The 16,187-nt window shown below is 38.8% G+C and overlaps 1 protein-coding gene and 1 long non-coding RNA gene across 2 annotated transcripts; both read left to right on the top strand.

Moving 5' to 3' along the window:
• The first annotated feature begins 493 nt into the window (after nucleotides 1-493).
• Nucleotides 494-2,191, top strand: LOC133745170 (uncharacterized). The gene is made up of 2 exons (XR_009863493.1): nucleotides 494-937; nucleotides 1,921-2,191. It is a non-coding gene; the product is annotated as an uncharacterized LOC133745170 (long non-coding RNA).
• Nucleotides 2,192-4,242: 2,051 nt separating this feature from the next.
• LOC133707074 (UDP-glycosyltransferase 71K3) lies at nucleotides 4,243-5,968 on the top strand. Its single transcript, XM_062132606.1, has one exon. The coding sequence runs from the start codon at nucleotides 4,334-4,336 to the stop codon at nucleotides 5,774-5,776; it is 1,443 nt and encodes a 480-aa protein (XP_061988590.1). The 5' UTR covers nucleotides 4,243-4,333; the 3' UTR covers nucleotides 5,777-5,968.
• Nucleotides 5,969-16,187: the final 10,219 nt, after the last annotated feature.

The raw sequence follows: 16,187 nt of genomic DNA, 5'->3' as shown, positions 1-16,187 counted from the left end.
TTCACTGTGCTCTAACCCAAGCGCGGCTTGTGTCTTGGGACATCTTGTAGACCGGTGAGGCGAGCTCCCATGGCGTGTGTCGTGTGAGGTGGTACTGCATGGAATGGTCCATGAGTCCTGAGCTTGCGAGTGTTATCTACTGAGGAATTATTCTGTGATTCCGGATTACCACATGACACTACTATGTGGTGGTCTAAGCCAATAATATTACTTGAATTTGGTGGGAACCAGGCTGGGATAAAAAAAAAAAAAAAATTTAAATTAAGATACTGAATCATTGATTCCCTCTACTGTCCATTTCTTACTCATTTTTGAGATGCGTACGGACGCTGCAATAACGTGACGCTTGGTTGATTTAATCAGAAATAACATCAACCTATTCCATAAAAAAGTTACAATGAGCCCAAACAGATAGGCCCAACATAGCACTCAGCTCAAAAACAAGATAAGACTGACCATTAGTCATGTGCAAGATTGCGGCACAGAGAACGACAGCGTATTATGGCACCCAGCTAATTCCGTTCCGCGATCCCAAAAAGGGTCTTCTCAGCCCAGAAGACTACACCGGCATCGAATTCTGGTCCAACCCTGAACGCGCCGCCTGGCTCACCAAGCAAGGCGAGTACATCAAGACCTGGTCCTCAAGCAAGGCAAGCTCTTCTGGTTCAAGGACTCCCACGTCACCCCCTCCTCCACCCCACGCGGCGTCATCCCCGTCGGCACCTGCCTCACCGTCAAGGGCGCCGAGGACGTCCTCCACAAGCCCTGCGCCTTCGAGCTCTCCACCACCACCCACGACACCATGTACTTCATCGCCGATACTGAGAAGGAGAAGGAGGAGTGGATCAACTCCATCGGACGGTCCTTAGTCCAGCACTCCAGATCGCTCGCCGATTACGATAACCGCCGGTGATGCTTGTCCCGAAGTCCTCATCTGGTACACTGCGACTGTATTTAAGTGTTTTTACTTTTGTTTTGAAACAAAAACTAGCTCAGCTCAATGTAATATTTCTCGCTTTTTTCTCTGTGGAATGTGAGAAATTTAGGCTGAATTTTGTTCCTTTGTGGCTTCTTTGTTTATGTTTTGTGTAATTGAGATAGCGATTTATATAGTTTCGTTTGAAAAATATTGAACTTCAATGGTGTGCAGTGTGCTTGTGCTAAACTGAGATGATTTGTTCTACTAGCTAATTGAGGTTGGCAAGTGGAATAAGTGTTTTAGATGGCACTGGAATATGTAAAACTCTGTTCATAGTTCACTGAATGTTGTGGGAATTGTTTTGGGATTGTAGTGAGTTAAGTTTTAGATTGAAGTATGATTTGGTATTGTTGGTGCGCAACTCATTTGAGTCGTTTCTGTGTCTGTGTGCACATTGGGAGCTTTCTGCTGTCATATGTTGCATACACTTGTTCCTACCGCAAGCATGTGTCTTTGACCCCCAAAGGCTACAATGTGTGTGAATATGATTACTAGACAAATAACCAAAACCATTGGCCAGAAAAATAATTTAACGCATGTTTTTAGACATCTAGAAGGTCTTGACTTTGGAAATCCATCAATGTGCTTAGCTAAATCTGTAAACAATTATAAGGTTGAAGCTTTATTTGGGTAGAGTTTTAGTTGCAGAAGTCCTGGAAATGCAAGCTTAGCTGCTCGGATAGGTGTGGCAGACTGTTGACTTGGTGTGGTTACCTTATGGCTTCGTTAAGTTATGCATTTCCCATCGTATTGAGTCTATTGACTTCCGTAGAACTGTATTCACAGTTCACTAAATGTTGTGGGAATTGTCATGAGATGGAAAACAATTGAATTTTAGATTGAATGAACCTTATTCCTCATTTTGTTTGTAGATGCAGAACTCATTTGATAATTTGTATGGCTGTTTGCACTTTCTGAGTTCTGTGTTCGGATCTTGTCAGATTTTCTTTCACAAGGATTTGCGGGTTTAGCCAAATATTCTCATGCTGTTCTGCACCGGGGAAAATTAACTCCTGCTTCATTCTTGTATATATGATTCTGTCTTCAGTTCTGTTCAAACCCCAGAGGATCAAATTTCAGTACTATTTCTGATTACTAGACAAGTAATTGACACCACTCAGTAGAATAGTAGTTTAAGGCATGTGCTTGAAACATATACCACGTCTCAACGTTGAAAAACAATAAAGGTGCTCAGCCAGATTCCAAGTAAAAGTTTTTGCACATGCCCTCAGCCCTTGTAATCGAATCTTAGCTGCTCAAGCACGTGAGGCAGAGTGATGACTTCGTTTTGATTATGCAATGGGTTGCCAAAACATGGTTTCTTAGAGCAAGTTCACCCGTTGAGTCACCGGGTCACATACTATTCACTGCTTTTTAGTGTATAGTTTCATTATCTGGGTCACGAAATACACTGTGTCCGTGACCCAGGGCACGAAATACACTGTACTCGTGACCCAGAGGGTGAAAATAACACTAAAAAGCAGTGAATAGTGGGTGACCTGGTGACCCAACGGGTGAACTTGCTCTTAGTCATATGCTTAACATACTTGGCAGCGCAAAACGATCCATCGTACATTGTTGCCAGAAGGATGCTAAGAACTCTAGACGTCTTGGTATGGTGTGTGTCAATTGGAAACTTGCCCTATATATGCGGAACAACTGCTCAATGCATTTAGAGTGGATCAAAATAAGGGACATTTTGTTCAGTGCACAAGATTTAGATAGCTGTGTGATGTGTAATAGTGAGGTGAGGAAGAAGAAGATAGAGATCGAAGAGACTTATGGATTGAAGCAATATGGAAAAGGGGGTGAAATTTGCACACCCAAATTTGCAAACCACACACCCTTTCATTTTTTTAATAATATTTCAACTCACATCTATTTACCTCAGCTCCATGATGATCGATCAAATATCCAACAAGTCCAACAAATTCTGCATAAAACTTGTTGGACTTGTTGGATATTTGATCGATCATCATGGAGCTGAGGTAAAAGTAAAGAAAATATTACCTTTATGCGTGCTTGTTGGTCTTATATTCAATGGTGCAGTCTTATGATTTGGTTGTGCTGTAAGACTTTAACACCTACTTTTCTTAACAGATAAGTGGAGAATTAAAATCTTTGTAAATTGTTGCAAGCTTGACTGCAGAAAGAGAGAATGAAAGAGGAAGGGTTGAGGTTGGTAAAGTTTCAATGGAGAAGAGAGTATGTCGTTGTCTGGAGAAGAAAGAGAGAAGAGTTGTCGTGGTTTTGGAGGGGAGAGAGAGAGAGAGAGAGAGAAGACCCAAAAAGAAAAAAAAGAAAATCTGACTTTAAGGGTATTTTAGAAAGTGTAAATAGATGTGAGTTAAAATATTATTAAAAAAATAAAAGGGTGTGAGGTTTGCAAATTTGGGTGTGCAAATTTCACCCCTATGAAAATGATGAAATGATCATTGTGATTTGTGATTCATTCAACGAAGAGTCTTTGCCCATATTAGAATTTTCGTTCATTCAATGCAACTTCTGGTTGCGATTGAATTATTCTGCATAGTGCTTAACATCGTGAACTGGTCCTTTTTTCTTTCTTTCTTTCGGTAATGCATTTTTGGTCCACTTACTTTGACACCTACCATTCCATCTTCAATAGAAAAACATGGTCAATAGACTCGTCTTTACGGAACAAACTCGGAAATTTCCTGGTCCCTAGTCTTTAATAATAGTGGGTCGCTTGTGAATGTGATGCAAAACAACAGAAATATGTTTGTTACGTAGGGACAGTGCGCGCGCCATTATCATCTTCTTTATGGAATCAGCACTCCATTATCATCATCTATGAGAAGTAAAAGACAACAGTAGTGATGTGTAAAACAACGGAAGCATTCGAGGAAATGCTAGATTTAGTCTGATCTTGTTGTCGGTCAGCTGAGGTCTGCTACTGATTATCTAGATTAATCAACACTATGGAAGTCGCTAATCTTACGAGGGGTGACTAAATTTAAGAGATGCTTTGGTAACTCTTGTGTTATCGTAAGAATTTAAACTTTTTCTGATTTTTATTCTCCCCTTCCCAATACATTTCTTAACCAGCGCGGTCTAAGAAGGTAAGGTGGTCAAAAAGCTTTGCATCACTGATGACCAAATGACCTATCATGTCCATCCATTTTTGGTCCAATTAATGATATATTTTCATTAATGGGTAGTCAATCTGACTGCGCAAATGGGTTATTCTCTTTTTTGTAAAGGGTTCACATTACCAATTTGAGAATCTACCGCATTAGATGCTGGATTGCTGAGCACGAAATATTCTTCTATATATATATGTGACAGATCTGCAAAGGAAGTATTAGAGCAAAGTGAAAGAGATCAGTTGAGATGAAGAGAGCAGAACTGGTGTTCATCCCAGCACCAGGGGCCGGCCACCTCGTAGCAGCCTTGCAATTCGGAAAGCGTCTGCTTCAGCGAGATGATCGAATTTCAATCACAGTTCTTGCCATCAAATCAGCAGCCCCTTCATCTTTAGGTTCATACACAGAATCCCTTGTTGCTTCGGAATCCCGAATCCAACTCATTGATGTCCCTCAAGCAGAGCTGCCTCCATTAGAGTTTGCAAAGTCACCAGCTAAATTTTTCATTCTAAACATTGAGAACCATGTGCCTAATGTCAGGGAGGCCCTCACTAACTACGTTTCATCATCACATTCTAAGCCCGACTCGGTTCCAATTGTTGGAGTGGTTCTTGATTTCTTCTGTGTCTCCATGATTGATGTGGTCAATGAACTCAATCTCCCTTCTTATCTTTTCATGACGAGCAATGCAGGGTATCTTTCTCTCATGTTCCACTTTCCGGCGCAGGATAGCCGGACCGGTGCGCCACCTAAAGACTCCGATCCTGATTGGTTAGTCCCAGGTATTGTCCCCCCAGTTCCTACTACAGTTTTGCCTGTGTCCATGACAGATGGTAGCTACTCTAGTTATCTTGGGATTGCTGCGAGATTTAGAGAGGCCAAAGGTATCATAGCAAATACTTGTGTTGAGTTAGAGGCACATGCTTTTAACTCGTTTTCAGAAGATCAAACTACGCCTCCGGTGTACCCAGTTGGGCCGGTGCTTGATCTCAACGATGGTCAGGCTCGGTCCAATTTAAACCAGGCGCAGCGTGACAGGATCATGAGCTGGCTTGATGATCAGCCTGAAGAATCTGTTGTGTTCTTATGCTTTGGAAGCTTGGGGAGCTTTAGTGAAGCACAAGTGAAGGAGATAGCTCTGGGGCTTGAGCAGAGTGGGCAGAGGTTCTTGTGGTCTTTGCGTTTGACACCACCAAAAGACAGCAAAACTCTGACTCCTATCGACTGCTCGAATCTTGAGCAAGTCTTGCCGGATGGGTTCTTGGAGAGGACTAGAGGAAAGGGACTGATATGCGGGTGGGCGCCGCAGGTGGAAGTCTTGTCCCACAAGGCAACCGGAGGCTTTGTGTCGCATTGTGGGTGGAACTCGATCTTGGAGAGCTTGTGGTATGGTGTGCCTATTGTGACATGGCCTATGTATGCCGAGCAACAGCTGAATGCGTTTCGAATGGTGAAGGAGTTGGGGTTGGGATTGGAGATGAGGTTGGATTACAAGAAAGGTGGTGAGGTTGTGAAGGCAGATGAGATAGGGAAGGCAGTGGTTAGTGTAATGGAGGACAGCGAGGTGAGGAAGAAGGTTAAAGAGATGGGGGTGGTGAGCAGAAAAGCTGTAGAGGACGGTGGGTCTTCCTCCGTTTCTCTTGGACGGTTTATTGAAGATGTGATGAGGAATCATTTTGGTTCTGATTAAGGTTAATGCTTAGGTTGAAAAACTGATCGAAACCATGTACTGTTTTTGCTTTTCTCATCATGTTCTTTTCTTGTTTAGAAAGTCTAGATATCATTTTCATATCGTTCGATTTTTGCTGCAAAATAAGGTTCCTTGAACGCTTTTAGAACATTTGTAATTTACACCACACCTAAAATCTGTGCTTTACTCCAATTTCTTTATTTTTCATCTACTTTTCAATTTTCCCTTCAATTTTAGTGCTAGAAAAAGTATGCGATTGATTCCATTAGGTAATGGGTATTGTGGGTGTTCGGGATCTGCCGACTTGGGGGAGGCAGCTGGGTTTGTTGTGAATTTCTTTTTCAGTATTACGGATTAAAAATCTGAACTTGAGATAGAAAAATAGGAGAGTACGTGGTAGTGATTGGTGGATTCATTCACAAATGGCTTCAAGGTTGGTTTCGATTCGATCAAGGGCTGCTTGATACCACAGAATCCAAGTGATCCACAGAGGGTTTGCTTCTGGTAAGCTTACAAAGATCACAGCTTTTCTATTTTTGTTGTTCAATTCTGCGATGATCTTTAAAAAGATGAATGCTTTTGAACATGGTGAAAATTTGGATCTCTTTTGTGAGTTTGGATTTTTTGCTTGATCTATGACTATGTCAACCAAAGATGTGATTTTCTTGATGGGTTACGGCTGCGTTTGGGGGGGGGGGGGGGTTTTTCTGCTCCCCCGCTTATAAGCAGAAGACCCAGAAGTGTTTGGTAACTGAACTTCTGATCAGCTTTTTCAAGAAGTTGCTGCGGCTTCCGTTGAAGAAAGTAGAAGCAGCCTCAACAGAGCTTTTAGAAGCCAGAAGCCCGAAGATCACTGTGGCGCTGGTTACTGTAGATTAATGAAATTTCTATAATACCGGAAACTATCCTCCTTTGATTGAAGCAATTACTCGTTGCCATGAAACCCCTGTCGATATCAATCTCTCTCCCTCCTCACAGATGCCGCATCAATCTCTCTCCCTCTGATGCCGCCTCACGTAGCCTCTCATCACGATTTCGGGTTGGAAATTGAAGCCTCAATCAAGCAAGGCTGCTTGGCAATTTGATTCAGGTTCGTTTTTAATCTATTTCAGTTTCAAATTTCTGTGATTTTGATGAATATTCGAGATCAATTTTGTTCTGGGTTTTGAATATGAGTAGTAGAGATTGTGATTTGTAGCATATATATATATATATATATATATATATATATATATATATATATATATATATATATATTGGGTGTTGTGATCAAAACATCTATTTTACTCAATTTCGGGGATTTTCTCAATTCAATTTGCCTATTATTTGAGTACTGCCAGCGTCCTTGTAGCATTGGATATGTGTAGTGGGTTGAGTTTGATTTTGTTTTGGTGAATTTTCTGGATCCTTTTAACTTGTGTTGATTGGTGTTGATCCCCTTTTGACTCAGTAGAAGTTGAACATGTGTCAGCAATGCAACTTTGAGATTGAATTCTATTGTGTTCTGGGCAAGTAAAGAGTAATGTTTGATCTGTATTACTTGCTCATTGCTCTGCTATCGCTTTGATACATGTGTGTCTTCGTATGCTTTAACTACAGCAGCTCACTTCAGCTTGGTAAAATTTGATTGTCACCCGGTTTGGTTTTGAAATACAATGATCATTGTTTTGGGATAATATGTACGTTTATTAGTATGTATAGGTGGGAAGTTGCTTAGTAAAATATCGATCTGGAATTTCAAAAGAGTTGTACGTGGGGTTTGGCTGTAGACATAGGCATTTGAGTTTTGAAGGATCACATGGTTATGAGAGAGAGAGAGAGAGAGAGACTATTTTCCAAGCTGGTTTTGCTGCATGGTTAGCAGAAAAGAAGAAGGCTGACTCTAAATGTTTGAGAGTTTCTGTTGGCCATGATTCTCGAGTATCTGCACAACAGTTAGAGGTATGTCCTATATGTAACCGCATGTTTCAGTTTGAGGATTTGTTTTTTGACATTATTCAGATTGCTTGATTGATTATTCTTTATCTGGAGCACATCTTTTTCAGTACATATTGTATTAGCAAGTATGCTTTCAGTGCTTCATTTTCTATTAAATTCTTAGCAATAAGTGTTTGTACTCTTATAGTTTTTTATAACAAAATAAGGAACACACAGTAAAGTTATAGATGATTGAAAAATTGTATTGGAATTACAAAGGAAATATAGATGTTGGGATCTTGAATTTGATCAAGAATAAATACTGCAGGACCCATATGATTTCTATTTTCCTGTTGTATTAATCAAGCTTCTTGCTTTGTTTGGGTTAAAATGGTTGTAATGCTCATACATTTTAGATTAGTATTTTGTGTTGAGATAATTTAGTTTCTGAAAACTACCAGTGCTATAAGAGACACGGAAAAGAATCAGAGTTTTAGACAGATAGTATAGAATCCCCTGTATTAGAGACCCGTTGAAAAGTTTCAAACTATTTATTCTAGAAATGTATTCCAAAGTTCTACTAGACTTTCCTTAATTGTTGACAATTTGGTTCAATTTGAATGATCAATTTCCAGGATGCAATTTCATATTGTTGATATATACTACTGCTTATGCCACTTTTTGGATTGATAATCATGTTGAATGAAAAAGATAATGGATGACTGGTAAAATATTGGTACTCTGGATTCTGGTCGTTCGTGTTGATCTAGTTGGTCACAACTGTCACTATTTCTTTTTTGGGGTAGACCAGGCAAGTAGGAACTGAGGTCATTATTAGAATTCACTTGCAGCTCTATGTAGATGATTAGAGAAGATTTTTGTTTTGATATCATTGTCTTTTGATTAGAGAAAAGGAGCATATGTTGCATTGGATTCACAACACCAAGAGTACTTGTTTTTCTTGGTACTACTTTGACAAGCAATGTTTCATTGAATCTTTTTTTCCTCTTTATATGTAGATTGGCATCCACACCAGCAATGTTTAATAGCACAGTTACCGAAGATGATGGTTTCTTATGCCCTGCTGATGGGGCCATAATGATAACAGGTAAGTCGCTCTATGTTCATGTCTAAACTATTTGAGTTTTGGTCTTATCACTTCTGTATAATATAAAAATTATGCTCGCTTAATGTTAAACCATCTACAAGGTCTAGTTTTCCCTCCTGATATAAATTCTAACATACTGCGCTGTTACAGCAGCAAGTCATTTACCTTACAACAGGAATGGTTTCAAATTCTTCACAAATGCTGGAGGGCTTGGGAAAGCTGACATTAAAAACATCTTGGAGCATGCTACAGATATTTACAACAAGTGGTGGGATAGAGATGGAGTGGTGGGATAGAGACCAAAAGACCAAGTATGTCCTGTAAGCAGTGTTTGATGCTTCTGTTGTAATCTGTTTCACATGGAACGCCTAGATGAATTTGTAAATTATTGCCAGAAAATCTGTTGATGAGTGCTTTTTCTCTAGGAAATTTTGTTGTAACATTGTTACGGAAACTATTAATGATATTGTTAACATTCTTCCGCACAATCTCAATCTTTCATATATCAACCCTGACCTTAAGGTTTCGTTAAGCCAGATTTCTAACAATGGGTCAGATCACAATCTAGTCATCCACAGGTGATTAAAAAGAAAGCTTTGAGGCAGCCACTATTGAAATTTGATTGGATTAATTTTTTAAACTTGACATTAGACAACATTTTACTCTCAGAAGACAGCTTAAGATGAAACATTCAGAGAGATGAATTCTGGATATACTCTTAGTGCAAAGTCTATGATTCAGCTTATTGGATCTTGCGAGAAGAACTAGGGTTTAGGGAGGAACAGTTCTTAATCAAGCTCGTTGTCCCCAAGCTGAATTGAATATCATTTCTTAATGTTCATGAGACCACTTATTCCATAAAATGTATTTTAGTAACCAATTGTTATTAATGTTACTAATATATTTGTACAAGTTGTTTTTAAAATTGTCCAATATTAATCATATGGTCACCATGATTTATAAAAATTGAAAGTTAACAAAAATTAATAAGGACATAATAAAGATTAAAAATAATAACAAGAGCATTTGAACAACATTGTATTACCAAACAATCAAGGCAAAATAATATCTCATGTCCAATTTGGTCATTCCACAAACAAAAAGCACAAGCCAGTTTGAGTTTACCAAACACTTTGCCACTGACAGCTCTTATAAAAAGCCAGTTTACCAAACACTCAGCTGCTTTGCTTTTCAGCCACTTATTCTCAGAAATAAGCAGAAACCAGCTTTTCTAAAAAGCCCAGCCATACCAAACATAGCCTGTGTGTCTTTCTGCCAAATGGTTTGATGTGGATGTGGGTTTTGGAGAAGTGGTTCAAGCCAATGAACTCGATTTGGTTAACTCAAGCCCGTATGAGAAGGGATGGATAAATGATAGTGGGGACCCGTAAAAGTTGATGGATTCAGGTATGTAACCCGAGTTTTATGAAGAAAAAGATGCTTTTGGGCTATTGCAGCAAGCTTTTGTGAGAATGTGTTTGTTGTGCATAAAATGCAATAGGGAACTCATAAAGTGTTAATTCCCTTTCTTCTCTTTCCGTTTGAGGCTTTGAGCCATCAACTAGGCTCATGGAAACCGATTAGGTTTTGTTTCTTATCTTAATTCCCCAAATTTTGCTCTCCTTACTGGTTAATAAGTAATTAATTAATTGCCTGAATGATAAAAAATGTAATATACAGAAGCAAAACCGAGGCATAAACTACAGAAGAACTTTCATTAAAACAAAATATTATAAATCAGTTGGAACAGACATAAATAAAAGTGAATATTTAGGTGGTGTGGTTTGGGATTCCAGTGGCCAATTCATTGCAGCTTTTGCACATTCCATTCCACATGTGGGCCCTGCAAAGCAAGTGGAATTGTTGGCTATTAGAGAAGGCCTTGATCTTGCAAGCAGGCAAATGCAGCTATCCCAAGTGATTCTTGAGACGGACTGCCTTGTTGCAGTGCAGGACATTGCCCAAAATGCTATAGCTCTGATTTGGCTAGTATTGTTGATTTCTGGAGGTTCAAAAACTAATACCAAAGGTTCAAATCACTTTTGTGCCTAGAACGTGCAACCGGCTAGCACATAGGTTGGCTAGTATAGGCTTCGAATCTGGCCTCAAGGAGGCTTGGTTTACACAAGCTCCAGATTGTATTACAAATCTGTTACTTTTAGACTGTACTAAATAGAGCTAAGCTCTCTCTTAATAAAATTTCCGAATTATTTAAAAAAAAATAAAAATAAAAAATAAAAGTGAAAAATTATCGACCACTAATACAATTAGTTGATCGTAGCGGCAAGCTAACACATGCTTACAACTGCGGATGCGCACGTACACACACATATGTAGAAGTAGTTCACAAATTAGTGCATCCTAATGCAGTTCTATCACTTGATCAGGCCGTGTTTTAGGAAGCCAGGAACTTGAGTGTGCATGATGTAACCTTCCCAATCAATGCATGTCGCATCGAAGTTAAAATGTTCTGCTTCAACAAAACACTCCTTCAACTTCTCTGTATTGGTGTCGTCAAAGCTACATAGCATTATCAAATAGTGTTAATGTCGATTTATGATCTCATTGATAGAACTTTAACCTTACGATTATTGACCAAAATAAAGCACATGCCTCTGAATAATAGATAAGGAACGTACAACTTTATAATGTACATCATCGATATAAGATTTCGATTATTCTTAGCATATACATCTTGGAAACTGTGATGACCTAGATTTTTGTTATTTATTTCATGAAATTAATAATGGACTAGTTGTACGAATTATTGGTCTTATGCTTTGTTCGTATGGTATTCGTGAAATGAAATTATTTTTGGATGAATAATTACTCGGAACGCATTGTTTTCGGGAGTTTGAAGGTTGACTTTTTATTTGTTGCCGATACAGGTTCGTGAACATATGGCACGTGTAAATCAGAGATCGTATTAAGAAGTTATGGTATGCAGAAGTTTTTACTATTTTTAAAAATTACTATAAATAGAAAGTTTCCGGAAAAAGAAATCACTTTCCCATTTTGGCAAGAATTCCAGAAAATTCCAGATATTCTCTCTCTCTCTCTCTCTCTCTCTCTATCTGAAACCCTTGACCCGACTCGTATCCTGCCGACCCGACCTTATTTTTCCGGCGCTGTATGAAGTCCTTTGGCGACGCCACCAGCCCAGGATGACTTGCCGCATCCTCACCGTCCTCCCTACAAGTGTGGTTTCCTCCGATTCACGCCTTACATGGCAGATCGAAGCGTGGAAGCTCAGCGCCGACAGACCCAATTGGTTCCCGGATCTCCAGCAGTGGTTTTACTCTAAACAAGTTAGGTTTTTGTAGAGTTTTTCTTCCTCTTTCCATCCATCACCACCATGAAGATCGATTTCGACAGGAGGAGGAGCTAGGAATCACGTCTGAAAATTTAACCTGATCTAACCCAACTTTCAGCGGCAATCTAGGCCGAATTGGCCCAAGTCCTAGGTAGAAAGATTGATCCTCGTGTTGTACTCTTCATTTTGACTAGTTGGATTCCCCTGGAATGGAGGTCGGAGTGGTGGCGCGTCTGGCCACATATTGAGCTTCTGTTTTCTTTGTTATCATCTACTAATTGATATGTGCGTTTTCATATTTGTTATCATCTAACCCGAAAAACTTAGGTTTTTCGTAGTTTCGATTCGTTCGATTTTCTATCCATGAGGATCTGATCGTTGGATTCTTGATTCCTTTCAAAAATTCAACAATGGAAAGCAACTTGCACCTGGATTCCTTTCAAAAATGTACTCATGAGTTGAAAGTTTCCTAGGACCGTTACTCTTATGAGATATCCTGGCAGACAGACTAGAGCTCTAACTGAATCTTAACCATTAACTCGGTCAAATGCATGGTTACTCAATTTACTTGCCCAAAGTCTCTCCGTGACCTCTGATCCTCTGGCCTTTCTGGCCCTCAGAGTAAAATATTTAGAGGAGCCGCACAAGACCCAAGTACACAAATCTAAATAAAAGATTTCATATTCTGGTCCTCTTTGTGACCCTTGGTTCAAAGACCAACACATACAGGACCTAAAAATGTTACATAAATCTCAATACTTTTCAAAACAATAGAAATCTACATTTCCACAACATATGTTTCCCGAAAAATCACATCTCAAAACAATAACATGAACAAAATCATGCATATTGCTTTCATCACACATCAAATCCACAAGGATATATATATATATATATATATATATATATATATATAGCAGGGCGTTCTGAAGAGGATATCCGCACTTTCGCTAAAGTACGGACGGCGTTGCTGCAGCAGCTTTTAGGCGGCAACGGGGCGGCGGGGCTTGCTGGATAGAGGCCAGGGGGCGGACGGACCGGTCTACAGTCGGGTGGAGTCGCCGGCGACCAGGTTGCAGTTGCAAGTGAGGTCGCTACCCATAACCTGCAACCTCGATCGCTGCCCAGAAGCGGTCTAGGATACCTCTGGCCTCCGTCCGGCAAGCCCCGCTGCCTCGTCGCCACCTGAAAGCTGTTGCAGCAGCGCAGTCCGCACTTTAGCGAAAGTGCGGTCGTCCTCTCTAGAACCTATATATATATATATATATATATATATAACATTTTCGGGTCTTGCATAAATATATTCACACACACACTCATACACACGTAGTCATTCACTTAGGAATGCCACTAATACCGACTATAGTTCACAGTTAAGTAAATAACTGCCAAAACGATAAGGTAACTCCGCTCGTAAATGAACATCGTGAGATTTCTAACCTCAAGATCCCATTGCGTCTTCACACAAAACGAGATAATTTACAGAACACCCTCTGTAAAAAAAATTAAGGAGAATACTGTCTCAACTCAGTACACGAATCACAAACCGATTAAAGTTTGAATCCTCCATTTGGACTAAAACTCGAAAGTTACATCAATCGAGACGAAACTTCATCCGCGACCACCCAAGATCTCCAGAACACTTCTAGGATCGAAATGTCAAAACAACAAGAAAAAATTGAAGTTTCATCTCGATTGATGTAACTTTCGAGTTGCTTTCTTAAATGAGTCAGTGTATTCCTCATGATTTTGGTGCGAGTTATTTTCTTCGAGTTGAAAGGTTTGCCACGTTATTCGTGTGAGTTATGGTTCTTGTTTTTGAGTTTAATCATACAAGCTTTCAAAGACTTACCGGGTTTGTTGTGTGGCAACTCGGTGCACTATTCGATGGTGTAGGAGTTAATTCTCCAGGTCAGGGTAATCATGAGTGAAGCTGAGTTCTAGTAGCAGTTGTTCAGGTAGGAAGCTATTTTTGTGACCTTACTATTGTTAAGACTTCCGCCGTGTAGTGAGCTCTGAGGAGCATTTACTTATAATTTTGTTATGCAATTTAATTCGTAAACTTGTGCAATGTAATATATAACTCTAAAGAACGAGTTGTTATTGACATTGTGAGCTCGGATTGTTTTGTTGCTTAGTCTAAATGAAAATTTTTCTAAGTGTTCTTTTTGGGCTTATTAAGTTATCTCGTTTTGAATTTGAATTTCTTAATTCGAAATTCGGGGCGTGACATTGGTGATCGAGGCAAATATATCGGATACCATAACCTTGGTCAGGTGACGGGTTACGATTCAATTAGAGCTCTAGTTTGTCTGCCAATGTATTGCTTGGGGGATAACTTTGAGTTATCGTGCTCATGAGTACAATGTACTGCTTGGGGAATAACTTTGTGTTTTTAAAGAGAGTTTCAGGTGTTTCTTTCTTTTATTGTCCATAAGGGACTTAGATTCTTACTAATTTGTGGAGTTGATTTTGGTTGCTTTAATTTACTCTTGAGTTGAGAAATTGTTAAACATATGTTGTTTTGAGTAATTTTAATGGAGTTAAAAGGGTGATTTCTTGGTTTTAGTGTGAGTTGTTTGATTTCCTTATTTGATTCATTTTTCATTCTATTATTTGATTTTAATGTAATCTCCTGAACTAAACTATATGCAGGGATTACTATGAATTCTATTTGTTCATGATTTTAATGTGATCTCCTGAACTAATTTTCTATATAGGGATTACTGGTTTATTTAGTTTAATTGAGAAATGCTTTCTGTCGAGAGGAAAGAAAAAAATGAATTCTTGGATTTGTAATTGAGATTTCAATTGAGGTGGTTTGTCACGGTGGTGATAGATGTTTCCTTAAAAAGAAAAGGATTTAATGTTGAAATTAATCATTAGGTTGATTTGTTGTCCTTGAGTCGAAAATGAGAGTTTGTGGTTCTTTTAGTTTACTCGTACGAGCTTGCAAAAGCTTACCTGGTTTATTGTTTCAACCCGGTTCACTATTCCATGGTGTAAGGGTTATTGTGCGGGTTAGAATATCAAGTAACCGTCGTCAAAGCTGAGGTGTACTTTCTATAGCATGGACTTAGAAGGGTACTCTTAGTTTTAATCTTCCGCTCTATAGTGAGAGTGGTGGGTGTGTTTACATATTGAATTGTTATTCAGTTTAATTTGTAAACTCTCAGTAATGTTTATGTGATTTTAAAGAATGAGTCGGTATTGACATTTGTGAGCTTAGTTTGTTTTGTTGCTTAGTTTAAATGAATTTTTTTTCTAAGTGCTTTTTGGTGATTGTTGAGTTATCACATTTTGGATTTTAAATATCTTTATCCAAAATTCGGGGTGTAACAGACTTATTTTCCTTTGCTGAGTTTCTGAAAGGAATCAAGGTGTGAGTTGTTTTCTTTAAGTTGAAAATGTGGTTTCCTTGTTGTTAGTGTGAGTTGTTTTGGTTATTGTATTTGAGTTTACTCATACAAGCTTCAAAAGCGTACCGGTTTTGTTGTGGCAACCCAGTGCACTATTCAATAGTGTAGAGGTTAATCCAGCAGGTTAGGGTAATCGTGGTTGTAGCTGAGATCTTGTAAGAGCAGCTTTACGGGTAGGAAATTAATTTTGTTGCTTTGATGTTGTTAAGACTTCCACTATATAGTAAGCTCTGAGGAGCATTTACTTATTAATTTGTTAATGCAACTTCATTCGTAAACTTGTGTAATGTAATATATGATTCTACGGAGCGAGTTTGTATAGACATTGTGTGTTCAGAGCATTAGTGCGTACTTAGTTTAAAAAGAAAAAAAATTTCAGGTATTTTGTATTGATGGTTGAACCATCACATTTGGTGAAATTGTGGAAATTATCTTGATTTTTTAATTGTGTTAAAAATCAGGGCGTGACAGAAACGTTGACAAGATGATTTGTTCACCAACTCTAATACCTGAAAGAAGAACTCCCTCTACGTACTTTTAGTTTTTCTAATTTTTGAAATGAAATGAAATTAATATAGATGGTTGAAAATTAATATGGGTGGCTCTTTTAATAGTACATGCAGCTAAGCAAGGAAGAATTTGATTAGGGTATAA

Source organism: Rosa rugosa, chromosome 4 (genome assembly GCF_958449725.1).
Source record: "Rosa rugosa chromosome 4, drRosRugo1.1, whole genome shotgun sequence".
Taxonomy (NCBI): domain Eukaryota; kingdom Viridiplantae; phylum Streptophyta; class Magnoliopsida; order Rosales; family Rosaceae; genus Rosa; species Rosa rugosa.
Note: the sequence above shows the minus strand (reverse complement) of the source record. Positions and strands in the feature narration are given on the sequence as shown.

Coding starts and splice junctions, on each gene's coding strand:
- LOC133707074 (XM_062132606.1), top strand. CDS start 4,334: ATGAAGAGAGCAGAACTGGTGTTCATCCCAGCACCAGGGGCCGGCCAC.